The sequence below is a fragment of the Periophthalmus magnuspinnatus genome, chromosome 23 (assembly GCF_009829125.3).
Source record: "Periophthalmus magnuspinnatus isolate fPerMag1 chromosome 23, fPerMag1.2.pri, whole genome shotgun sequence".
Lineage (NCBI taxonomy): Eukaryota > Metazoa > Chordata > Actinopteri > Gobiiformes > Gobiidae > Periophthalmus > Periophthalmus magnuspinnatus.
This window is the reverse complement of record NC_047148.1, coordinates 15,833,304-15,857,806: the sequence shown is the minus strand read 5'-3', so window position 1 is coordinate 15,857,806 and position 24,503 is coordinate 15,833,304. Positions and strand designations below refer to the sequence as shown.

At 39.1% G+C, this 24,503-nt stretch overlaps 1 protein-coding gene across 1 annotated transcript in view; it reads left to right on the top strand.

The window, feature by feature from the left end:
* tln1 (talin 1) overlaps positions 1-24,407 on the top strand; it is a 32,608-nt gene extending 8,201 nt beyond the window's left edge. Inside the window, exons 2-56 of the mRNA XM_055231378.1 lie at positions 2,671-2,833; positions 3,370-3,467; positions 3,697-3,826; positions 3,904-4,056; positions 4,137-4,279; positions 4,357-4,484; positions 4,584-4,644; positions 4,766-4,870; positions 5,080-5,235; positions 5,549-5,650; positions 5,737-5,813; positions 5,935-6,115; positions 6,785-6,898; positions 6,979-7,087; positions 7,206-7,414; positions 7,499-7,597; positions 8,124-8,291; positions 8,373-8,667; positions 8,763-8,929; positions 9,126-9,254; positions 9,320-9,433; positions 9,527-9,640; positions 9,712-9,846; positions 9,945-10,073; positions 10,176-10,278; positions 10,380-10,588; positions 10,687-10,806; positions 10,949-11,146; positions 11,231-11,370; positions 11,447-11,540; positions 11,818-11,907; positions 12,040-12,162; positions 12,245-12,388; positions 12,469-12,630; positions 12,774-12,914; positions 12,993-13,174; positions 13,264-13,396; positions 13,561-13,662; positions 13,745-13,915; positions 14,041-14,289; positions 14,358-14,477; positions 14,560-14,706; positions 15,090-15,256; positions 15,699-15,882; positions 15,967-16,092; positions 16,176-16,292; positions 17,523-17,708; positions 18,043-18,150; positions 19,738-19,843; positions 20,482-20,606; positions 20,813-20,938; positions 21,248-21,310; positions 21,389-21,571; positions 23,213-23,338; positions 23,422-24,407. Coding sequence (XP_055087353.1) covers positions 2,704-2,833; positions 3,370-3,467; positions 3,697-3,826; positions 3,904-4,056; positions 4,137-4,279; positions 4,357-4,484; positions 4,584-4,644; positions 4,766-4,870; positions 5,080-5,235; positions 5,549-5,650; positions 5,737-5,813; positions 5,935-6,115; positions 6,785-6,898; positions 6,979-7,087; positions 7,206-7,414; positions 7,499-7,597; positions 8,124-8,291; positions 8,373-8,667; positions 8,763-8,929; positions 9,126-9,254; positions 9,320-9,433; positions 9,527-9,640; positions 9,712-9,846; positions 9,945-10,073; positions 10,176-10,278; positions 10,380-10,588; positions 10,687-10,806; positions 10,949-11,146; positions 11,231-11,370; positions 11,447-11,540; positions 11,818-11,907; positions 12,040-12,162; positions 12,245-12,388; positions 12,469-12,630; positions 12,774-12,914; positions 12,993-13,174; positions 13,264-13,396; positions 13,561-13,662; positions 13,745-13,915; positions 14,041-14,289; positions 14,358-14,477; positions 14,560-14,706; positions 15,090-15,256; positions 15,699-15,882; positions 15,967-16,092; positions 16,176-16,292; positions 17,523-17,708; positions 18,043-18,150; positions 19,738-19,843; positions 20,482-20,606; positions 20,813-20,938; positions 21,248-21,310; positions 21,389-21,571; positions 23,213-23,338; positions 23,422-23,556 — 7,626 coding nt within the window. The 5' untranslated portion in view covers positions 2,671-2,703 and the 3' untranslated portion in view covers positions 23,557-24,407. The remainder of the gene's footprint in view (positions 1-2,670; positions 2,834-3,369; positions 3,468-3,696; positions 3,827-3,903; positions 4,057-4,136; positions 4,280-4,356; positions 4,485-4,583; positions 4,645-4,765; positions 4,871-5,079; positions 5,236-5,548; positions 5,651-5,736; positions 5,814-5,934; positions 6,116-6,784; positions 6,899-6,978; positions 7,088-7,205; positions 7,415-7,498; positions 7,598-8,123; positions 8,292-8,372; positions 8,668-8,762; positions 8,930-9,125; positions 9,255-9,319; positions 9,434-9,526; positions 9,641-9,711; positions 9,847-9,944; positions 10,074-10,175; positions 10,279-10,379; positions 10,589-10,686; positions 10,807-10,948; positions 11,147-11,230; positions 11,371-11,446; positions 11,541-11,817; positions 11,908-12,039; positions 12,163-12,244; positions 12,389-12,468; positions 12,631-12,773; positions 12,915-12,992; positions 13,175-13,263; positions 13,397-13,560; positions 13,663-13,744; positions 13,916-14,040; positions 14,290-14,357; positions 14,478-14,559; positions 14,707-15,089; positions 15,257-15,698; positions 15,883-15,966; positions 16,093-16,175; positions 16,293-17,522; positions 17,709-18,042; positions 18,151-19,737; positions 19,844-20,481; positions 20,607-20,812; positions 20,939-21,247; positions 21,311-21,388; positions 21,572-23,212; positions 23,339-23,421) is intronic.
* Positions 24,408-24,503: the final 96 nt, after the last annotated feature.

Sequence of the window (24,503 nt, the reverse complement as noted above, 5' to 3'; positions counted from 1 at the left end):
AAATCAAACTTATTTGCTGTCAAAATCACAGCCCCATGCAAAATACTATAATCCAAATGACGTTGGCAGTGCCCACGGCTACTTTTGGAGTAAGGTGAATAAGACCAACAAACAAGATGTTTAAATAGTATAAAAACAGTAACTTTTTGATCATTACATTGGGACTAGTTATAGATGAAATAGAAGACAAGGTCTAATGATGCAGCATTATAAACCTCTGAGACATATCAGCATTATCATAAAATATAAATATCATTACATTAATTTGGGCTGCAGTTCTGCTGTTGTCCCATATAAATTCTACCCCATAAATCCGACCCAGAGCCCATCAACCGATTAATCGAGTAAAGGACTACAGCCCTATAAATATCATTATATATATTGTGCTTGCCTTTCCGGGTAAGTGTGCATACATTAAATTTAAGTGGTGCAGTGGTTAGGAGCTATACAAGAAGATTATTTCCTTTGTACGTTCAAATGTCAAGTTGTTTGATCTGCTAATATCATTTAATATCATAACACCGCATATTTAGAGTCCTATAGAAGAACAGCATACATTTCCTAGAAACATTGCATATGTTGAATCTGGTTAATTTCTAAACATTTGTACAGTAAATTCAGAGTAAATTTTGTATGGCAATGCACTTGTCACTTCTCTTTACTTCTGCTCGGATATTTTGCAAAGTGTTGATTCATGTGGGGATGAGGTTGAACAAAAGTGTCACTGGGTTCATGAGAGCGAAACACAAACTCTCATGTTGTGCTGCGGGTCTGTGTCTGTCACAGAGCTCAGCCAGGACTGCACACTTACATCTTTACTGTTATTATGTTTTAAATTATGTGTTAAACATTTATAGTTTTTTGATCCCGAACAAAATTTTATATTGCACTGAGCCACATTTATTTGAATAAAACCATACTCCGCTTGAAATAATGTTCTGAGAGAGAAAAAAAGTATACTTTTGGAGTACATGGCTAACAGATAAGTTTGTGGTATGTTGCTTTGATACGTGTAGCATTGGCTCTCTGGTTCAGATCAGGTGACAATGTGTGTGCTTCAGAATGGATAAAAATGGAGATGCTTTTACCGCGTATCATATGATTCTTGTTGCATTTTATTCTGCTGTTTGTTAACCATTTAGTATTTCTACATTCTTCTGTACAGTTTTTGTGCTATTTCTACAATACATGGAAATCATTAAGTTTTTCATTAATGTGTTGTCAGGTCATTGCTGGAGCAAAACAAACTTTTTTTTATTTAAAAAGAAAGTGGAACAGCACATGTTATATTTGGACCTGTCATGTAATTCCACAGACAGTTCCTCTTATCAGTTGCACAGTGCATAGAAAAAAAAGGAAATGTACTTTTTGTGCTTGTTTGTGATAAATAATTCTGGACATTGCTGAAACAACAGTTCTATACTGGACACGTGTGGCACTTCTATTGCATTATATTATAGTTAGTTTGTCCATAGAAAGCATGACTTGTATTGTTGTACTCTTGTTTGGAAGTCTAACCACTCTTTTCCTCATAAGCTGAAGTAATTGCTGTTGTGACCCGGCACTTCCCTTTTTGCAGGGCGGAGCAGCAGGAATTTGTACAACAATTTTTGCTACTCCCTTAAGATTTTGTGGCGCAAGAGTTAATGACCCCTAAAGAGCAAACAAATAATCTAACAAATAATTCCTTGCATGTTTAAATTTGATGTATGAATCTATTTAAAGAAATATCAAAATGTTGTGAGCTGCAGTCTTTGTGGTCTACAAACTCCTGAATCAGCTTTACATCATTAAGCACCTTTCCTCAAGCCAAACAAAGCATGCTAACATTCACGCTGGATAAACAGGATACACTGCCCCCCAGCTGAATCATGGCTGCAAGCTTACAGATAACTCAGATGCCCTTTTATGGCTTTGGAGGGAGTTTTGAAACAGGAAATGACATCACAACGTATGAGTGGGAATCTCAGTCATTCCATGGTAAAGACAGGCCCAAGTTTGTCTGTGTGTGAAGCTGCTACTAACTCTTCTGCTCCACAAAACTGAAGCACATTATGTTGAATAACTGTGGTTGCTGAGCAGGGAGACTCACTGTCTAGTGGACGTGAGATTTTTAGGCACAAATTTAGTTATGTTAGTTGTGTCGTGTGGTTTCTTCATCCATGTATTGTTGTACCAACTGTAAGTGGAACCTGATGTGCCATAGTAAGAATTTTGCACCTCCCTGTTATATGCTATGACTAAGCCTAAAAAAGGATGAAAAATGACAATCCAAGCAGGCCAGAATGGGAGCCTGAGGATGGCAGGGCGTCTGTGTTGTGACATTCAATCTCCCCCAACACACGCCACGCTGTTTTCTGCCCACACTATCACTAGACTACTCTACAACAATGCAAACATTTATAAGAAACCTGCGTTTAAAATTTGCATTTGAACTTATGAACTTGATATCATCAAGAAAGTTTATAGAAAATGTAAATCCCATTTAAGGGAAATGTGAGATCTGTCAGTTTGCTAAGAATGTTTGCAGTCAAAATAACTGTGCTAACCTGATAAGAACAACTGTACACACAAAGTTCTTATGTTGCATCTGTCTAAAATTTTTTACCAAGATTTTAATGTTTTTTGAGTAGTTTTGATAAAAACCTCTATTTTTCATGTGTGATTCAGAAGTGACTTGGGTGGAGGAGCAGAGAAGCAAACATGGTGGCCCTGTCCCTGAAGATCAGTGTGGGCAACGTGGTGAAGACCATGCAGTTTGAGCCCTCCACCATGGTGTACGACGCCTGTCGGATCATCAGAGAGAGAGTCCCTGAGGCGCAGCTCGGCCAGCGTGAGTGTTACAGACATCACTATCATTAATCAAACAGGGAAGTGCTTTCATCATCACTTCTTTTACTTGCACATTCAATCATAAGATTAAATATGCTGGAAGCCACACCACAGGACTGACAAAGCATTTTTATCAGTAACATAAACTTGGAGCTTTACTCTAACCTGAGAATTAAACTATTAAACAATTCAAAAACTTAGAACTATACTGAAAAAAATATACCACTGACAATATTATTCACAACAGCTATAATGGAAAACAGGTGACCACAGCTAAAGCTCAGAGTATTCGTTCTAAAATAGCCCACCTCTCTCTGTTTTATGGCATGAAATATCTGATTATATAAGTTTTTGTTCTGCCAGACATGTTCAAACCTGTATGTCATTATGTACAGCTCCAAGACAAAGACCAAAAAACATTGCTTTGTTTGGCATCAACATTGTAATGTTCCCAGAGCCACATATTTCCATTGTCTTGATAGTAACTAACACATGTATTTCGAGTACTTTCTAAATGTATTCCTGTCTTTTTTTCAGCAAATGACTATGGCCTATTTCTGTCTGACGAAGATCCAAAGAAAGGCATTTGGCTGGAGGCTGGAAAGGCCCTTGATTACTACATGTTGAGGAATGGCGTGAGTCACACAAAAACCACTTAACACAGCTGTGATGTCAGTGGCTATTTCAATCCAACATCATACTCACATGAATAACCATATACCTGTATTATTATCATTACTAATCTTTGATAGAATCTTCATTTTTTGTTATTCTTATTTTTATTTTACATTACAAATATATATGTTTTTACATCTACATTCTGTGGTTGCCCTTCATTCACACATATGTTCTCCTGTTATGTAGGATACCCTAGAATACAAGAAAAAGCAGAGACCCCTGAAGATTCGTATGTTGGATGGCACAGTGAAGACCGTGATGGTAGATGACTCCAAAATTGTCAGTGACATGCTCATGACCATCTGTGCACGAATAGGTAACAAGTTTGATAATTATTGTACAATATCAATGTCTTAAACAACACTAATCACAATTTGTTTAAATGTTCGCAAGGAATTACAAACTATGATGAGTATTCACTGGTGCGTGATATTGGTGAGGAGAAGAAAGAGGAGAATACTGGTACCCTTAAAAGAGACAAGACCTTACTACGAGATGACAAGAAGATGGAAAAACTAAAACAAAAACTACATACAGATGATGAATGTATGGATATGAAATTACATAACATACATTAACATCAGCCATAAAATAAGTTTTTAATGTTTTTTTTTTTTATTGAATAGTGAACTGGTTGGACCATGGAAGAACACTGAGGGAACAAGGTGTAGAGGAAACTGAGATGCTGCTTCTCAGGAGAAAATTTTTTTATTCAGACCAGAATGTGGATTCCCGAGATCCAGTGCAGCTCAACCTGCTCTATGTCCAGGTACTTGGATAACATGTGGTCAAGTTACTGTAGGAAAGTGAAATCATTTAACTTTAACTAAATGTGGGTGTGAACAGGCTCGAGATGACATTCTCAACGGTTCTCATCCTGTCTCCTTTGACAAAGCCTGTGAATTCGCTGGTTATCAGTGTCAGATCCAGTTTGGGGACCACAATGAGTCTAAACACAAATCCGGGTTCTTAGAGTGAGTCACCCCATCTTTATAGTATATTGGTGACAGTTTTGTCACAATAAAAACTTAGTTGTCAGATTTGTTGTGAAATTTGTATTTTCTTTTTATTAGTTTAAAAGAATTCCTACCCAAAGAGTACATCAAGAACAAAGGAGAGAAAAAGATCTTTCAGGTAGGAGCTTTGTAATGCATCTGTGTACTCTCAACAACAGGAAAGTAATTATACAACAAAGAGTTCAATAAAAACAATTGAAAATATTTCTGTTAAAATTATGTCCTTCTTTTTTCTGTAGGCACATAAAAACTGCCAGAATATGACAGAAATTGAAGCCAAAGTCAGTTATGTGAAGCTGGCCAGGTCCCTAAAAACATATGGAGTGTCTTTCTTTTTGGTCAAGGTGAGAACAGCATAAACCGATATGACATTACCAAGATGATGCACTATACAGAATCCTTTGTTAATTAGAAAACAAAGCACAGTCTTACTTATTTACCAACTCATAAATCTTACAATTTTACTTTTCATTCATAAACTCACCATTTTAACAAATATTTAATTTTAACATTTAATTTACTCTCTTACAACTTACAATGTTCTTCCAAATAGGAAAAAATGAAAGGAAAGAACAAGCTTGTTCCTCGCCTGCTGGGCATCACAAAAGAGAGTGTGATGAGAGTGGACGAGAAGACCAAAGAGGTGATACAGGAGTGGAACTTGACTAATATCAAACGCTGGGCTGCGTCACCTAAAAGTTTTACTTTGGTAAGACTTTTTAATTCAGTGTACTGAAATGTTTTTTTCCCTGCTTTCTGGTCTTTCTGTGAGATCTCTTTCATAACTCTTGCCAAATTTGTTATTCATTGCTTGGCTTGATACTCTGAGTCCAAACATGTGTGCTTCTGCATATTATTGGAAAACAACATTCCGCCTCTGAAGCAATATTAGCAAACTCAGTTCTTACTTAATATCATTATAAGTACAAAATCCAAATCTTAGTTGGCCTTTGATTTCCATTTTGTCCTCAGTGTAATGCATTACAGAGTATTTTGTATGAATTGTGTTTTCATTCTTTTAGGACTTTGGAGACTATCAGGATGGATATTATTCTGTCCAAACCACTGAGGGAGAACAGATAGCCCAGCTTATTGCTGGATATATTGATATCATCCTGAAAAAGGTAACTCCAATTACAATAATTTGTCTTAAAAAGCTGTGAAAGTGATATGTACAAAAAAAAAACTTGTTCTGTCTTTGTTTCTGCAGAAAAAAAGTAAAGATCACTTTGGGTTGGAGGGAGATGAAGAATCAACTATGTTGGAAGATTCAGTGTCACCTAAAAAGTATGTACTGTTTCTATAACAAGCTGAAAAATGAAATGCTCTTTAAAATAAAATGAACAACCAGACACTCTCACTTTTTGTAGTTCATTCTTTGTCTATTTGTTAATTTCATTTCATTCAGATCTACAGTGTTGCAGCAGCAATTCAACAAAGTTGGAAAAGTAGAGACAGGTTCTGTTGCGTTGCCGGCGATCATGCGCTCTGGAGCTGGGGGTCCAGAGAGCTTCCAGATGGGCTCCATGCCACAGGCCAAACAACATATCACCAGTGGACAGATGCACAGGGGACACATGCCCCCTCTGGTAAAATTCATGGTTCATATACACTGCCTGGCCAAAAAAAAATCTCCACCAAAACAAAGGTCACACACTCTAATATTTCGTTGCACCGCCTGTAGCTTTGATGACAGCACGCATTCACTGTGGCGTTGTTTCGATTTTGCTTCTGCAGTGTCACAAGATTTATTTCCATCCAATGTCGCAATAATTTTTCACTAACATCTTGCATTGATGATGGTAGAGTCTGACCGCTGCTCAAAGCTTCTCCAGCACATCCCAAAGATTCTCAATGAGGTTAAGGTCTGGACTCTGTGGTGGACAATCCATGTGTGAAAATGATGCCTCATGCTCCCTGAACCACTCTTTCACAATTTGAACTCAATGAATCCTGGCATTGTTATCTTGGAATATACCCGTGCCACCAGGGAAGAAAAACTCTATTGATGGAATAACCTAGTCATTCAGTATATTCAGGTGTCAGCTGACCTCATGCTTTGAGCACAGACTGTTGCTGAACCTAGATCTGACCAACTGTAGGAGGCTCGTACCTATTCGCTTAAGTAAATCCAGGTGGTGACTTTTTTTTTTTTTTTTGGCCGAGCAGTGTATGTCAGATAATAATCATGAAGTGATTATGTACAGATACTAAATGGCCTGTAACTATGTAATATGACATATACAATAATTTTACAGACATCAGCTCAACAAGCCTTAACCGGAACGATCAACTCCAGTATGCATGCAGTCCAGGCTGCCCAGGCCTCCCTGGATGATTTTGACACCTTGCCTCCATTAGGGACAGATGCTGTAAGACATTACTTTTTCTTTTGGTAATTGTTATTTCATTCTATGATAAGATCATTATCTCAGTGCAATATTTTTTTTAGGCATCTCAAGCTTGGCGAAAAAACAAAATGGATGAATCAAAACACGAAATCCACTCCCAGGTGGATGCCATCACAGCAGGCACTGCCTCTATGGTTAACCTCACTGCAGGTAAGACTGCAGAAGTCATAGTTTATAACTGTATGGAGCCTTGATGGACAATCTATAGACCTTTATTCAGGGAAACTAAAACATTGATGATTTAGTGATTTTCTCTTCTTGTCCTCAGGGGACCCCTCTGAAACAGACTACACTGCAGTGGGCTGCGCTGTTACCACAATTTCCTCAAATCTAACGGAAATGTCTAAGGGAGTTAAACTGTTAGCTGCCCTAATGGAGGATGAAGGAGGAAATGGGCAGCAGCTGCTGGGTGCTGCTAAAAACCTGGCCTGTGCAGTATCTGATATGCTTAAGACTGCCCAGCCTGCCAACACAGAGGTATACCAGTCATTAGAGTTATAGTTTTAGGGATGGTCAATATCTTCATAAAAGAAAAGCTAATTGTAATTTGTTTCTCTTTAGCCTCGACAGAATCTGCTGCAGGCAGCTGGAAACGTGGGTCAGGCCAGTGGAGAGCTATTGTCACACATTGGAGAAACAGACACTGATCCACAGTTCCAGGTGAGCCCATGGTCTGTATATTTATTACTGAAGTTGTTCTACATATTGGTGAACACAATTAAACATTTACTTTATTAATTTATAAGACATGTACTAACATTAAGCTATATTCAGTGTGGGTTCATGTATTATTCAACAGTTTTTAGGTAAAGGATCTTTCAGGGGTGCAAGAAGAAAAGTACCATATTGTCAAATAATGGTAAAAGAAAGACCCTTAAACAAAAATCTGCCTGATCACAAAAAATCATATGAATGATACAATCATCAAAATTGTTTTTAATCAATATCATTTTATTAAAATTGTTATATTATAGTTTTGTCATTATTCATTTCATAGTAAATTGGGCGTAATTGGTATTTATCTAGTTTAAATCTTACGCAATCAACCTTTTCTCTAAGATAAATCTAACGTTAATTGTATATTCTGCTCCATCAGAGCATATCATGGTATTTTAACTAATTCATTATATGAAATCTGTGTTTAATATAATTTAATTTGGTATGTGGTACTTTTTGTCTATTCTAGGACATGTTGATGCAGTTGGCTAAAGCTGTAGCTAATGCTGCTGCAGCTCTTGTGCTCAAAGCTAAAAATGTTGCCCAGAAGACGGAGGACTCAGCCCAACAGAACCGGGTCATTGCTGCAGCCACACAGTGTGCCTTATCCACGTCTCAGCTTGTGGCCTGCACCAGGGTAAGTCAAATGTGCTAAACAATGAATACTGTTTCTTGAGTCATAATACTTGATAGTAAATATTATTGTTCTTGTTTGCAGGTTGTTGCACCTACAATCAGTTCACCGGTGTGTCAGGAACAGCTGATTGAGGCAGGCAAACTGGTGGCCAAATCTGTGGAGGGCTGCGTTGATGCCTCACAAGGAGCCACCAGCGATGAGGGTCTGCTCAAACAAGTAGGTGCAGCGGCCACAGGTGTGACTCATGCACTCAATGACCTGCTGCAGCACATCAAACAGTATGCCAGTGGAGGGCACCCCATCGGGCGCCATGGAGAAGCTACAGACCGCATCCTAGATGTCACTGAAAATATTTTCAGCTCGATGGGTGATGCGGGTACACTGTCTTATTTCATTTTATTTGTTTACTTTAAGCATATAAAAGCATATTCCTTATTAATAATGCAAAGTTGTTTTTTACCCCTCCTTCAGGTGAAATGGTTCGACAGGCTCGGATCCTTGCCCAGGCCACTTCTGATTTGGTTAATGCTATCAAAATGGATGCGGAAGGAGAGTCTGATCTGGAGAACTCTCGCAAGCTCCTTTCGGCCGCCAAGCTACTGGCTGATGCCACTGCAAAGATGGTGGAAGCTGCTAAGGTCCGCTGGATTTATTGCACCCCTGACATCTAAACAATCGCTAGATAAAATGGGCTATGATTTTTCTAGATTCAGAAAACTGTATTCTTCTCAAAGGGCAATTCATTTTCAGCTCCACAGTTACTGATTGAAGAAAATTAGAAATTATAATTATGGCTAAAATGTTGATTCATATTATTTGTATTCACCAACCTAGGGTGCGGCAGCAAACCCAGACAGTGAAGAACAGCAGCAGAAGTTACGAGAGGCAGCAGAAGGGCTCCGCATGGCAACCAACGCTGCAGCACAGAATGCCATCAAGAAACGTTTGATTAACAAACTTGAGGTATGACCCAGAAAGAATACGAAGTTGCGCAAATCTACATCAAATAATGTTACTTTTCCCCTCAGAATGCAGCAAAACAAGCAGCTGCAGCAGCCACTCAGACAATTGCTGCTGCTCAGCACGCTGCCTCCTCCAACAAGAACCTGGCAGCCCAACAGCAACTTGTTCAAAGTTGCAAGGTCATTTTCACCATAAATCTATAATGTGAACTACCATACTCAGAGCCTTGCAAATGTGAGCTGTCATCATTGTATTTTATGTGTGGCCTGTAGGTAGTGGCAGAGCAAATCCCTCAACTGGTCCAGGGTGTTCGAGGCAGCCAGTCTCAGCCTGATAGTCCCAGTGCTCAACTTGCTCTTATCAGTGCCAGCCAAAACTTTCTACAGGTAACGTTCTCATTAGCAGCTCATACCCATTTTAATAAACATCTAATTTCTTGTCCTTATTTATCTGCCAGCCTGGTGCCAAAATGGTTACCGCATCAAAAGCTACTGTTCCCACCATCAGCGATCAGGCTTCTGCCATGCAGCTGAGCCAGTGTGCCAAGAACTTGGCAAGTGCTCTTGCTGAGCTGCGGACTGCCTCCCAGAAGGTATAAACACATTTTAGATATAATGTAAATAAATAAATAAATATTTTATGCACTTAATTTTCTGTGAATTCTGTCAATTTTGAAATTGTCTGTTGCAGGCACAAGAAGCATGTGGTCCACTAGAGATAGATAATGCTTTGTCAATGATTCGAGATCTAGAGAAGGACATGCACGAGGCCAAAACTTCCTCTGAAGAGGGCAAACTCAAGCCACTGCCTGGAGAGACGGTGAGGTTTCTTCTTGTTCATATTATTCTCTGTTGGCATCCACAGATGAGAGGTCTCTACTCTGTATCACATCTTTTATTCTGAATTGTTTTTGTTATTCAGCTGGAGAAGTGTTCTCAGGATCTTGGGACCAGCACCAAGGCAGTGAGTTCAGCCATTGCTCAGTTACTGAGTGAAGCAACCCAGGGCAATGAAAACTACACAGGTGAGTGTTTTACTGAATAAGCAGACAACATGACAGTTTGTGGCACTGCATTCATAATACAAATGTGACATGGTGAATATTAACAGCATATTGAAACACAGGTATGGCAGCCAGAGATGTGGCTCAGGCACTTAAGTCTCTGGCCTCTGGTGCCCGCGGTGTAGCTGCCACTACAACAGACGTGCCGGCTCGTGGTGCTATGTTGGACTGTGCTGGAGATGTCATGGACAAGTCAGCCAACCTCATTGAAGAGACCAAGAGGGCAATTGCTAAGCCTGGGGATGCAGAGAGTCAGCAGAGGCTTGCCCAGGTGCACAATATAAACATAAACTGAAGCCATGTGGAAATTTATGTAGCTTTGAAGTCCTTTAAAGTAGACCCAACTGTTCTTTCAATGCCTGCTTGTAGGTTGCAAAGGCAGTGTCCCAGGCCCTGAACAGATGTGTGAATTGCCTTCCTGGCCAGAGGGATGTGGACAATGCGATCCGCTCTGTAGGCGAAGCCAGCAAGACACTTCTCTCAGATTCTGTGAGTCAAACCTGTTTATTTTCAAAACCACACATGTGCTTACAAAATTCTGCTTATCAGGGCATTGTATTGATTGTTTTCAAACTAAATTAACAATAGTCAATTAAAAAACTAAGTGAGAGTTTGGCTATTTTTTTTCTAGTTCCCATCCAGTGGTAAACCTTTCCCGGAGGTTCAGGCTCACCTGAATGAGGTGGCAGCTGGTTTGAACCAGTCGGCAAATGAAGTCGTCCAAGCCTCCCGGGGCACCACCCAAGACTTGGCCAGAGCCACTGGCAAGTTTGGAAAGGATTTCAGCAACTTCCTCGAGGCCGGAGTTGACATGGCTGGGACATCCCAGGTTTAATAACATTCACATATGTTCAGTGCAAAGTCAAATGTATTTGACTGTGTAAAATATGAATATAATTATACTTTTTTGCAGTCAAAGGAGGATCAAACTCAGGTTGTGTCCAACCTGAAGACCATTTCCATGTCATCCAGTAAACTTTTGTTGGCTGCCAAAGCTCTGTCAACAGATCCCAACTCTCCCAATCTGAAGAACCAACTTGCTAATGCAGCTAGGTAAGACCGTGCTCCCGTTTTATCATATTGTGAGTCTTCCTTCTCATTTATTTATTTTCTGTTTATGCATAAACAGGGCTGTTACTGACAGTATCAATCAACTCATCACAATGTGCACTCAGCAAGCCCCTGGTCAAAAAGAGTGTGATAATGCTCTTAGAGAGTTGGAGGTAATTAATATTCTCATTTCTTTTATTTTTTTTGTGTCACAAATAGTTTTTCTATGTATGAATCATTTCATAAACATTTACACAACAGGGTTTCTGTTAAGTTAGAATGCAAAAGCTAAAAACTCTGTCCAAATGAATATCTTATTACCTATGCTTTCTTTTTATCTCGAATAGATAGATAAGAGACTAATAAGAGTTGAGATGCACGGATCCGTAAAAAATTTGATGTCGCTCTGGGTGTAGGATAATGATACATTGGTTCTGTGTTTGCTTGTAGTCTGTGAGAGGGATGCTTGAAAACCCAACTGAAGCAGTCAACGACATGTCTTACTTTGACTGTATTGACGGGGTCATGGAGAACTCCAAGGTATGCTCTTTATTTTTTTGTCATTTCCTACTTGAAATTACTACCCTCATTGTTGGTGTTGCTCTATGCCATTTTTATATCAAACTATATTTTATCCTCCGTTTAATATTTTTAATACAAATGTGTTGAAAGGTACTTGGTGAGTCTATGGCAGGTATTTCCCATCATGCCAAGAACTCAAATTTGCCTGAGTTTGGTGACTCAGTCAGTGCTGGCTCCAAAGCATTGTGTGGCCTTACAGAAGCAGCAGCACAGGTAGAAAACACAACAATATATTTCATATTACATGTTTTGACACATAAGAGATGAAGAACCTAAGATAAGTATTTATTTTTAGGCTGCCTATCTGGTGGGAGTGTCTGACCCTAATAGCACTGCGGGCCAGAAGGGTTTGGTGGATCCTGCTCAGTTCGCCAAGGCCAATCAGTCCATTCAAATGGCGTGTCAAAATCTGGTGGACCCTGCCTGCACTCAGTCACAAGTATTAAACTGCTATGTTTTTACTAGTGCATACCACATCATCACTGCACATCTTATTCACATCACGCTCTTTCTCACCAGGTGCTTTCTGCAGCCACCATTGTGGCTAAACATACTTCAGCATTATGCAACGCCTGCCGACTTGCCTCCTCCAAGACACCCAACCCAGTCGCCAAGAGGCAGTTTGTGCAGTCAGCCAAAGAGGTGGCAAACACCACTGCCAACCTTGTCAAGTCTATTAAGGTCAGTAGTAGTAAAAAGCCTAGTGCGGTTTTACTCACTCCATATTAAACATAAACCCGACCATAGTAGTAGTTTACTGCAGTCTCTTTTAAGATTCTGCCAATGTAGTAGTTTGTGGTAAATTTGTATTTCTTCATCAACAGGCTTTGGATGGAGCCTTTAACCAGGACAACAGAGAAAAGTGTAAGGCTGCTACTGGCCCTCTTATAGAAGCCGTGGACAACCTCACAGCCTTTGCCTCAAACCCAGAGTTTGCCAGCATTCCTGCTCAAATCAGCCCTGAAGTATTGCCAAATATTGAACCCCTCTATAAAGCTTAACTGACATGAAACATGTTTTTGATAAACACTTTTTTCCCATAGGGTCATGCTGCTATGGAGCCCATAGTTGCAGCAGCACAAACCATGCTGGAAAGTTCAACAGGTCTGATTGAAACTGCCCGTTCTCTGGCTGTCAACCCCAAAGACCCCCCCAAGTGGTCAGTGTTGGCAGGCCATTCCAGAACTGTGTCGGATTCTATCAAGAAGCTTATTACCAACATGAGGTATATGTCCATTAATAAAATATTTTAATGTTCTCCATTATTAATTACATTTATCATCAATTATTTACGAAACTTTGATGCAAATACAGGGATAAGGCGCCTGGCCAGAGAGAGTGTGATGATGCTATTGAAGTGCTCAACAACTGCATCCGTGAGGTGGACCAGGCCTCTCTCGCTGCTATCAGCCAGCATCTCACACCTCGAGATGACATCTCCATGGAGGCAAGTCTACTGTCAATACAATACAAATGGCACATTCAATAATAACTACAACATAATGCATGATTTGGTAACATTCATTATTATGGTTTGGTAACATTCATTATTATTGTTAAGTCATGTGATACCACTAATTACTCTAATGTTTGTATCCTTGTATGTTGTAGACTCTTCATGAGCAGATGGCGGCTTCAGTTCATGAAATAAGTAACTTGATTGAACCTGTTGCTGTGGCTGCCCGATCTGAGGCCTCTCAGCTTGGTCACAAGGTAGATGACAGACAACATGTAAAACAGTATGTTTATGTGATTGTTACCAGTTTCATAATATACAACATATTTTACTTTACAGGTTTCTCAGATGGCTAGCTACTTTGAGCCCCTGATTATGGCTGCCATTGGCACAGCCTCAAAGATTCTCAGCAGCCAACAGCAGATGGCTGTTTTAGACCAGACCAAGACCCTCACAGAGTCTGCCCTGCAGATGCTCTATACTGCCAAGGAGGCTGGTGGAAACCCGAAGGTATTGAAATAGCGTATCACAATTTGACTTCAGTAATATGTAACTGAAATAATAACTGAAGTCATTTCATTTTCTCCGAAGTGCATTTTTGGTACACAATGTTTTAAGCATGGTGTATTTTTCAGGCAGCACATATGCAGGAAGCTCTTGAAGAGTCTGTGCAGATGATGAAGGAAGCTGTAGATGATCTTGGAGCGACTCTGGCGGAGGCGGCGAGTGCTGCAGGTGCTGTGGGCGGTATGGTGGATTCAATCAATGACTCCATCAATAAAATGGAAGAAACTCCTGCTCTTGATCCTGAGGGCACATTTGTAGACTACCAGACTACCATGGTTAAAACCGCTAAAGCAATTGCAGTCACTGTTCAGGAGATGGTACGTAGGTGATGAGTATCACAGTCCTCATATGGCAAATGAGAAATCTATAACAATTTACTCTTAAGGTCACAAAGTCTAACACCAACCCTGATGACCTTGGAGGACTAGCGAACCAACTAACCAATGAGTTTGGGAATCTGGCCACAGAAGCTAAATATGCAGCTGTCACTGCAGAGAGTGATGAGGTAATTATGTTAATTATATATTTGTAAACAGTGTGTTTTATGTTTTATTTTTTTATTTTCATCGTATGTATTTGATGTTTAGATTGGCCATCATATTAAGAAGCAAGTGGGCGAGCTTGGTTTCAGCTGCACAAGTCTGGTGACAAAGGCAGGAGCTCTGCAGTGCAGCCCTAATGACTCCTTTACCAAAAAAGAGCTCATAGAAAGTGCTCGAAAAGTTTCAGAGAAGGTAAAAACAAATCTTTACTTTATTTAAATGATTACATTCTCGGCGTTTCAGTTTTATGCAGCTAAAACCTGGAACAATCTTTCTGAAGATGTGAGACAGACCTCTGCTTTGACAAAGTCCAGGCTCAAAACAGTTCTGTTTAGCTTTGTATGTGACTGAAATGTTTTTTTATTCTGCACTCTTCTGTTTTAATGTTAATTTTATGATGATTATTTGTGATTATTTATGTTTTGATTTTGATTTGTGTGATTTTAATGTCCTTCTTATTCTGTAAAGCACTTTGAATTACTTTGTGTACAAATTGTGCTATACAAATAAACTTGCCTTGCCTTACTTATGTGATAGTGTTCCAGTATTAACAGATCTTTTTTCTTTGTCCATAGGTGTCTCATGTTTTGGCAGCTTTACAGGCAGGTAACCGTGGTACTCAGGCCTGTATCACAGCTGCCAGTGCCGTATCAGGGATTATCGCAGACCTGGACACCACCATCATGTTTGCCACTGCGGGTACTTTGAACAGAGAGAATGCTGAGACCTTTGCAGACCACAGGTGCAGTATCTAAAATATACTGTTCTAAACATTCAATGATGATTGACTATATGTTTTTAAAGATGATCTTTTAAGTTATTTTTTGCCGGAGAGCTTTCAAATGTATTGAAATCGATTAAATATTTTACACCACTCAACCTTTTACCTCTCAGCTAGTCAAAACTACTTGAATCTAGGATTAATGTTATTAAGATTAGATATTCTATTCTATTTGTACTATTGGCTGACCCCATGTTCTGCTTGCTTAAACCCAATAGCATGAGATGTCCCACAACGCCCCCTGTGGTTTCATTATTGTAAAGCATGCATAGAGGCACACAGGGGCCATCATACCCTGTTACTGAGTTTTATACATATATGTACATACATACACACATACTATATACATACATACACACTTACACACACACAATTGTTTCAAACATTTCTATTCTATGCTCAGAGAGTGCATCTTGAAGACAGCTAAAGCACTGGTTGAGGACACTAAATTATTAGTGTCTGGGGCTGGTGCAAGTCAGGAGAAACTCGCCCAGGCAGCCCAGTCCTCAGTGACAACCATCACTAAATTGGCAGATGTGGTTAAACTGGGAGCTGCAAGTCTTGGGTCTGAAGATCCAGAGACTCAGGTAATGATTACTGAGCCGCACCAAATTATTTTTCAATATCATTGTCTATTAATGATACCCCTAATTACACTAATATTTTTACAGGTTGTTCTGATTAACGCCGTCAAAGATGTAGCTAAAGCTCTCGGAAATCTTATTAGTGCAACAAAGGCAGCTGCAGGCAAACCTCATGATGACCCTAGCATGCTTCAATTAAAGAACTCTGCAAAGGTATGACCCCAAAGTTTAAGCTGTACTCAACGAACAAAGTATTTTAACTTGTATTTAATGAGTTTTTTTAATTATTATTTTAGGTGATGGTTACCAATGTGACATCACTCCTAAAGACTGTAAAGGCAGTGGAGGATGAAGCCACTAAGGGCACCAGAGCTTTAGAGGCCACAATTGAACATATTAAGCAAGAGCTGACCGTAAGTAACTATTTATTTAACATAACATCTCCTGTGTACTATAATTTTGGGTTAAATACTGTAGGTATCAATCTTATTGTTGTTGTTGTGTGTGCGTGTATATGTATATATATATAATAAATATATCTATATTTTATATTATTTATTATATAATATTATATTTATATATTATAATCTCCTACTGACTAAATAAACTCACTGCTCTCCATGAGCACCTGGCAGCAAAAATGAATGATCCTGATCCTGAGTGATCTCTCAAAGGGTCCAGTCCGATCCAACTATCGGCCAATAACCTGTCTCTCCACAACATGGAAGTTGTGGCAGTGGCAGTTCATGGCAGTAAGTGGGCACATGGATCAGTACATGAGCCCAGCACAGAAGGGCATCAGCAAAGATACCAAGGGAGCCAAACACCAGCTTCTGGTAGACCAAACAGTTGCCCGAGACTGCAGCACCCATCAGACCAACCTGTGTACCACCAGGATCTACAGCACAGACTTTGGACTGTGCTGGACGATGACTTTGTCATTCGGGCTTGAGAAGTGTAGTAGGATGGTGACAGAGAGGAAGAGAGGAAAGGTATTCCACACAGAAGGGGTCTCAATCCCAGAAGGAACAAGAGTACACATTGAGGACAGATACAACTATCTTGGTATTCCACAAGTAAATGGCAATGTTGACGAGGCAACAAGTGTGAGAGTCTGTCCAAGATGAAACATCCCAGATCCATAAGTACATCAAGACAAGGCCCCAACAGATGACGTGTTTAGCAAATGTCTCAGACAGTGGTGTGCAGAGGAAGAGCGGCTGGAGGGACCGTCATGGGAGGGCAAGCCCTTACATGGGATGTACCACCTGAAATATAACTGAAGGGGCCTTGAGCAATAGAGCAATAGAGGTCCAGATTTACCACACCAGACAAGACACAAGGTGTAGGCTGTGTAAAGAGACCCCTGAGACAGTTCAGCACATAACTGTAGGTTGTAAGATGTGGTGTAGATTGTGGTGGTGGATAAACAACAGAGCAAAGCAGTTGTGGTGGACATTGCAGTACCAAGTGGTGGGAACATCAGGAAAAATATATATATATATATATTTTTTTAAATGTTTTTTCAATTTTGCAACCGAAATTATACACATTTTCCTATCGCAATTCACATGCAAATGGCACATGGTTTTCTAATATTTATACTGAAACTTCTAACTGTTGTATATTATTTGTGTGAATAGGTATTCAGCAGCTCTGACCCTCCACCAAAGACGACGACACCCGAAGAGTTTATTCGAATGACTAAAGGAATTACCATGGCAACAGCAAAGGCAGTGGCAGCTGGAAACTCATGTCGTCAAGAGGACATCATTGCCACAGCTAACCTTAGCCGAAGAGCCATTGCTGATATGCTGCACTCCTGCAAGGTACACAATACATATTATAAATGCAGATAGTAATGAACTTTAGAAAGTGGTCAGAGGGTTTTGGTCTAGTGTGTACTATACGTGTATGTATTATCCCTAGTAGCAACTAAACTTCCTAAACAGCTGGTAGAAGTCCTAAGTAGCTGATGTAGGTAGAAGTTATACTGCATCTAAGTGACAGAATATAAAATAAAAAGCAAAATAATTTAGTTTTAAGACTGAATCTAACACACATCTGATCGTTTGGCATAGTCACTCTAACGTGGGTCTGAGAGTTGAGCTACGGAACAACGCATTATCATATGGATCTAATATGTTTGTATTGCTCTTATAGGAGGCTGCCTATCATCCAGAGGTCAACAGGGATGTGCAGATGAGAGCCCTCCGCTATGGCAATGAATGCGCCACTGGATATTTGGGGCTTCTGGAGCATGTGTTGGTGGTAAGACAACTTTTGAAACAATAACTATTACACTTTCATATACCTGCTGTCTGTCTTATTTTAAACCTGTGCTCACACTTTTTACTACTTTCCTTGTTTTCATGTCAAGTTCTTCTTTTTCTTTTCTGCTCTGTTAAATCTCATTAAACCTGTGACTCATTGATGTTGGTGCAAGCCGGTGAGTAGACATCACTACTGACCTGTGTTTGAAGTGTGGCTGCTTCCCTAGATCAGCCATTCCAAAAGTCTGCTGTGCCCCCCTATCTATGCGAAGATCACACTGGGCCCCTCTAATAATATTTTGCACTACATATAAAATAATATGTAATGTTTTCTCTTTAGATAAGATGTTAAAACAACACATTCCTGTGGACTTAATACTAATATAAAGAAAAATAAGCAAATACCTTATGTAAAGTTGATTTAAAAACTCTATTTTTCTTTCTTGCTCGTTGTGTGAAAAACCCTTGGCAGCCCCCCTACAATGCTTTTGAGGCCAAGGTACATTGACACGTATAACCTATGCAAATATGGCAGAACAGTGATGCTATTTCTAGGGACCTGAAAGTTTATTGTTCTATTATGTCAAGATAATAATTGATAAATACTAAGGATGAAAAGTAATAATTATAACATGCATGGACTTTTTTCTAACTGCATTATTTCATTGCTGCAGTAAATCATGTGGAGTAAGTAAGTTGGCACACTTGAGTTTGTGTATTCTATGTCTGTTCTATGTGTGTAAGTTTGTGTCTGGCTTGTGGCATGCATTCTTGTGCTGTTACGTCTGAACTTTATTTTCTCATGACAACGCATCAGGATAAACCCAGGCACGGCAGCAGCGAGCCCTGTTAATACTCTGCACCTGTCACTCTCTTCTCCAACCTGAATATAAACTGTATATCAACCTTAGAGAGCCTGAGGTCATTGGCTTCTGTTAACATTATAATTCAATTAAAAGTGACATAATGTGCTTTTGTGGGAGTATTTAGTACTACACTATAACATACACAAATCATGATTTTACATTTTGTTCATTGTAAACCACAATATTGAGTTAAAACGGTTTGATAGTAGAAGTTCATTGACTTTTTGTTTAAAACAGTAGAACTGATAGACCCCACCTCTTCATAATGAAATTTCACCATAACAAGCAGCGGGAATTTATTTATCCGTATCTTATGTTGAAAAATGTGGTCACTGTGGCTCTGAACGTACTTGCAATAATAAAATAAATAAAAAAAATAATAAATAAAGGGCAATACAGAAATGTTGTTATAACATTGTTAAAAGCTCATAGAAATTGATTTTGCAAAATATCTCCCTTTTATGTGAGTGAACTTCGGCCATTATTCAAATTGATACTAAAAGAAAGGTGAAAACTGATCAAACAATATGTCATATGAAGACTGAAAAATATCATGCTATAAGATCAGGGTCTGCATTGTGTGTGTATATATAGTAACTGTATTTGGTTAAACAAAAAGTTGGCCATACAGTTTCTCATCCCATACATTTTTTCTGTGCAAAAAGTATCACCATTTTATGTTTAAGTGATTGATTTGTTTTCTGTGTTTATTATCACAGATCATCCAAAAGCCCACGCATGATCTGAAGCAGCAGCTGGCCAACTACTCAAAGAAAGTGGCAAACTCGGTCACAGAGCTTATCCAGGCGGCAGAGGCTATGAAAGGTATCTGACTTCACACCTCTACTGTTGCCTAAATACAACAAATATAACATATTGATTTATTATAGATTTATAGTGTAAATATTCCTACTAGAAGTTGGACCTAGGTTTGCTCAAAACAAGCCAAACAGATTTAGAGTCATGGATGCAAATTACTCTGACAGTAATTTGAAGAGGGATTAGGCAGTGTCCCTTGTAGACTTCTACAGTTTCCGACAGCGATGCTGTGAGGTCTCCTGCTTCAAGCTAAAGTACCACATACCTGGTGTGATTCAAGGCACGATCATGTGTCAGATGGAGGCAGGAAATTCCCCATCACCCTAGAGGAGTCCCTGCGCCGTTTAAAGACATTATGAGCAACTGAAACCTGCTGGATCACAGTTGGAAGCCCAATACGTCATTCAAGTTTATGTTGTGATAATGATAACATGACCTCGTACATTACACTATACTGTACAATTTAGTACATTCAGTTCAGTAATAGAATATGGTAATTGCATAATTCTAATAAATATATCGTTTTTTTTACACTTGATGACAAGAACAATTGTTTCAACTGTAGCTAACAAATATTGCATGTTCATAAATAGAATGCATGTATTAGTGGTTTCTGTGATTTTAATTTTATTGTTTTAATCCAGGTACTGAGTGGGTGGATCCCGAGGATCCCACTGTTATTGCAGAAAATGAACTGCTAGGAGCAGCCGCAGCCATTGAAGCCGCTGCCAAGAAACTGGAGCAGCTGAGGCCAAGGACCAAACCCAAGGTCATAGAGCTTTTTACAGAGCTGTAGTCTTGACAGTGAGCTTCTTAACCTCAGCACAGGGTCAAATGTTTAGGGTCTAACCTCTTCACACTTCACACCGATAAACTGTACCTGTCCTTACCTTGTTAGCTCTCCAGCCTGAGGCTTTGTTTGCCCATACTGTTTTGAAATTCCTCACATGACTAAAAGTCTCCTTTCATACTCAGGAGGCGGACGAGAGCTTGAACTTTGAGGAACAAATACTTGAAGCAGCCAAGTCTATTGCAGCTGCCACCAGTGCCCTGGTCAAAGCTGCCTCAGCCGCGCAGAGGGAGCTGGTGGCACAAGGAAAGGTATGTCTTAATCACCTCACACCATGATGTGGTGCTAAAAACACTTCCACACTATCACAAAGTTATGTTTCGCAGCTCTTAAATATCATACTTTTCTATAATTAATGGATTATTATGCACATATATTTTTAAAATATTTTATTACCCAATTTAGGCAGTAAATTGTCAATATACTGTTGACTATAACACAACAGCCCAAGAAGGAAGAATATAATATTTAAAAATGAACACATTTAATATTAACTACCTAAATATGTTGATTGTGTTACCATCTAACTCATGTGGGGCTAAGCTTTTATGTGTTTGTAGGTTGGAGCAATTCCTGCCAATGCAGTGGATGATGGACAGTGGTCACAAGGCCTTATTTCAGCTGTAAGTTAGTTAAATATCAAGATTAATTGTGAAACATCAGTCAACAGAAAACCACCTGAACTGTTGTTCGTTTCACAGGCTCGTATGGTTGCGGCGGCAACTAACAATCTGTGTGAGGCGGCTAACTCTGCAGTCCAAGGCCACGCCAGTGAGGAGAAGCTCATTTCTTCTGCTAAGCAAGTGGCAGCCTCCACTGCCCAGCTTTTGGTGGCCTGCAAGGTCAAGGCTGACCAGGACTCCCAGACCATGAAGAGGCTACAGGTTAGCAGTGTATTTATATCTAGAAAAGCACCACTGATACTGTAGTACATGTTGCTATGTAATGCTTTGGTATATCCAAACATTTGTATGTTCATATAGCAAACCGATTCAGTCTTGTTCAGTTTGTTTTGTCTTGCCTTGAAGCAGAAGTTTTGAGCAGAAACTTTTGATGAATGATAATTACTTCCTTTTGGAGAAAATAGTTTAAAAAAAAAGGGAACCACAGCAAAAATGTTGCATGAAAGTTAATGTTGAGGTCGAAGTTGTCTTAAAACCCCTGTATCCTGCTTAGTCAATCTGACATTTAATACTAACAAATGCGTTCTGACAAGTATGATACTTATGCGTCAGTGATTATATAATACTACATGACATGCTGAGCAAACAAAACAGAAGTCCTTGTGAAAAGTTGATCTTGTGCTAAATTTGTATGTTATGTTAAGCATTTTTAGATAAGTTCTTAGTTATATAATTATTAACAATGTGTTTGTCAACAGATACAACTGTATTAAAAAGTAGAGTGTTGGATTGTTAAAATATGTACCTTCATAATCACATACTTTGACACAGTGACCAGCTTTTCTTTTAAAATCACTCTGTAATAAATACATAACCGAGCATTATGAAGACAGTATTGAACAGTGTAAACAGCTAACTAATTATTTGTCCTAACACATTGGCGTTAAATACTTTCACCAATAGTTTCACCAGTTACTGTTTATGTGACCTTTTATTTGTAGTGAATGCAGTCAGTCCAAAACACTATATTTAATGCCTGATGTATTCTAGTGGTGAGCACATCAGGCTGCCGGGCCCAGCTCATATTCACTGGTCCAATCAGCAGTGGCTTATCTCCTCCTCTTCTAGGCCTGCAGCTGCCACCACAGTAATTCCCATACATTTATGTCTATGAGCCCTCTGGAAACAATCCACCAATCAGACCATGGCACCTTGAGCTGGAAACATTAGCCTTGATCTATGATTACTCTCAGCAGCAGCATTTGCTCTCTTCACTCTTTGCCGTGATGCTTTTTAAGGCTACAATTATCAAGTGTGCTGTTGATTATTATGTTCCATTTGAACCAACAACAAACACACTTAAAACTGAAATAATTTTCAGTGGTAGTTCTGTACAAATGCCAGTAATAATGACGACAAAAGATAACTGTAATAATTTTTATGCTTTCACTGTTTGTTTAGACTTGTTGCCTTTTGAATAGAGAAAGTTTGACAGTGTTATTGTATTGAATATGAGAGATGGACAAACGGCAACATTCTTGGCAAAGATGAACCAGCTGATGTGTTCTTAGTGAAGTTTGCCTGACCAGGACGCACTGTCTTAGCTCAGCCCCCCGAGCCACAAAAGGAGAAAATGTCCCTCTTTGTTGGAGTGAAGTGGTCCAATGAAATAAATGTTTGGCTTTGAGTGCTGTTCAGCAGACAGCTCTTGCCTTTTACAGATATTCTCAGACACTGGAGAAAAAAAGCTGTGTTAGTAGTGAACATTTCCTTTCCTGGGCCTGTTGTTGCTGCCACAAGTCTGCAGCCTATACTACACTTTTGAGTATTTTGTTTGAAATGTCCTGCTTTGTCAAGTAGCCAGAACTCATAATGAATGTGTGTCATAAAACCTGTTGCTAGGCTGCTGGAAATGCTGTGAAGAGGGCATCTGACAACTTGGTAAAAGCTGCACAGAAAGCAGCTTTTGAAGCCGAGGATGACCAGGCTGTGGTGGTCAAGAGCAAGATGGTTGGTGGGATAGCTCAGGTAAGTTCAACTCTCAAATTATTGCTTTAACCGGTGAAATATTTTCCATATATATTGAACTGTAAAAAAAATGTTTTTTACAGATCATCGCCGCTCAGGAGGAAATGTTGAGGAAAGAAAGGGAGTTGGATGAAGCCAGGAAAAAGCTGGCTATGATCCGACAACAGCAGTACAAGTTCCTCCCCTCTGAGCTGCGAGAGGATGGCGAGGACCAGTGAGCAAGTATGGGGCAGAGAAAACATTCAATGATGATCCACGAGACACTGTCCTTTTTCTGCTATAGACTCTATGCTTCAACTCAAAAATAATGGATATGTAATGGGCAAACCATGGCTAGAGCGATTTGATAAACAATTATACAATGTAAGCATTATTCATTCATAGATTGTATGAACATATCTCTGAAATGTTAACTCTTTCAAATGTTTTGCATTAGTGTAGTACTTTTTCTATTGGAATTTATCTCTCTGTGTAAATGTTTTGAGTAACTCAATCAGTGCTTTAATGTTTTATGCAAATGAACTATGCACACAAAAGAAAGTATTATTTTAAGACACAGACAGTAACGATATTCAGATTGCAACTTGTCATACTGTTTGAAAGGTTAAATTAAATGACTATGTTTGTCTATATTAGCAATAATTAACTATGCAATGAAACACCAGATTGGAAAGTATTTTTTAAGACTTATGAAATATATTAAGAGGTTTCTATAACATGACAGGCTAAGCATTTAGTTAGTACAATGAGCTCTAGAATATAATAATGTCCCTACATACAAACCACAAAGCCATATATTTAACTTTAAACTTGTATTGACTGTCTTTAGGTTATTATCGGTGTTTCATATACCTACTGTAATGTTTTACAGTACCACAAGCCTTGTGTAATGTAAAAGTAAATGTATTTGATTACGTATGGTTTCTCTGTTAAAAAGTGTACGCCTTAAAGACCAAAATGCTCCATTGGAACAAACGAGGCACATGGCAAAATGTGTATTTGTAAAATGCAGCGCCACATCAGAGGCATAAATCTAAGATTTCTATACAATAAAGACAATCTTCATAAACACTGTGCAGTGTTAATCTACTATATTGCATGTTGTAAATTTTATACACATATACACTACAACCAAAATTTCCACGGATTTGAATATTTGAAGGTT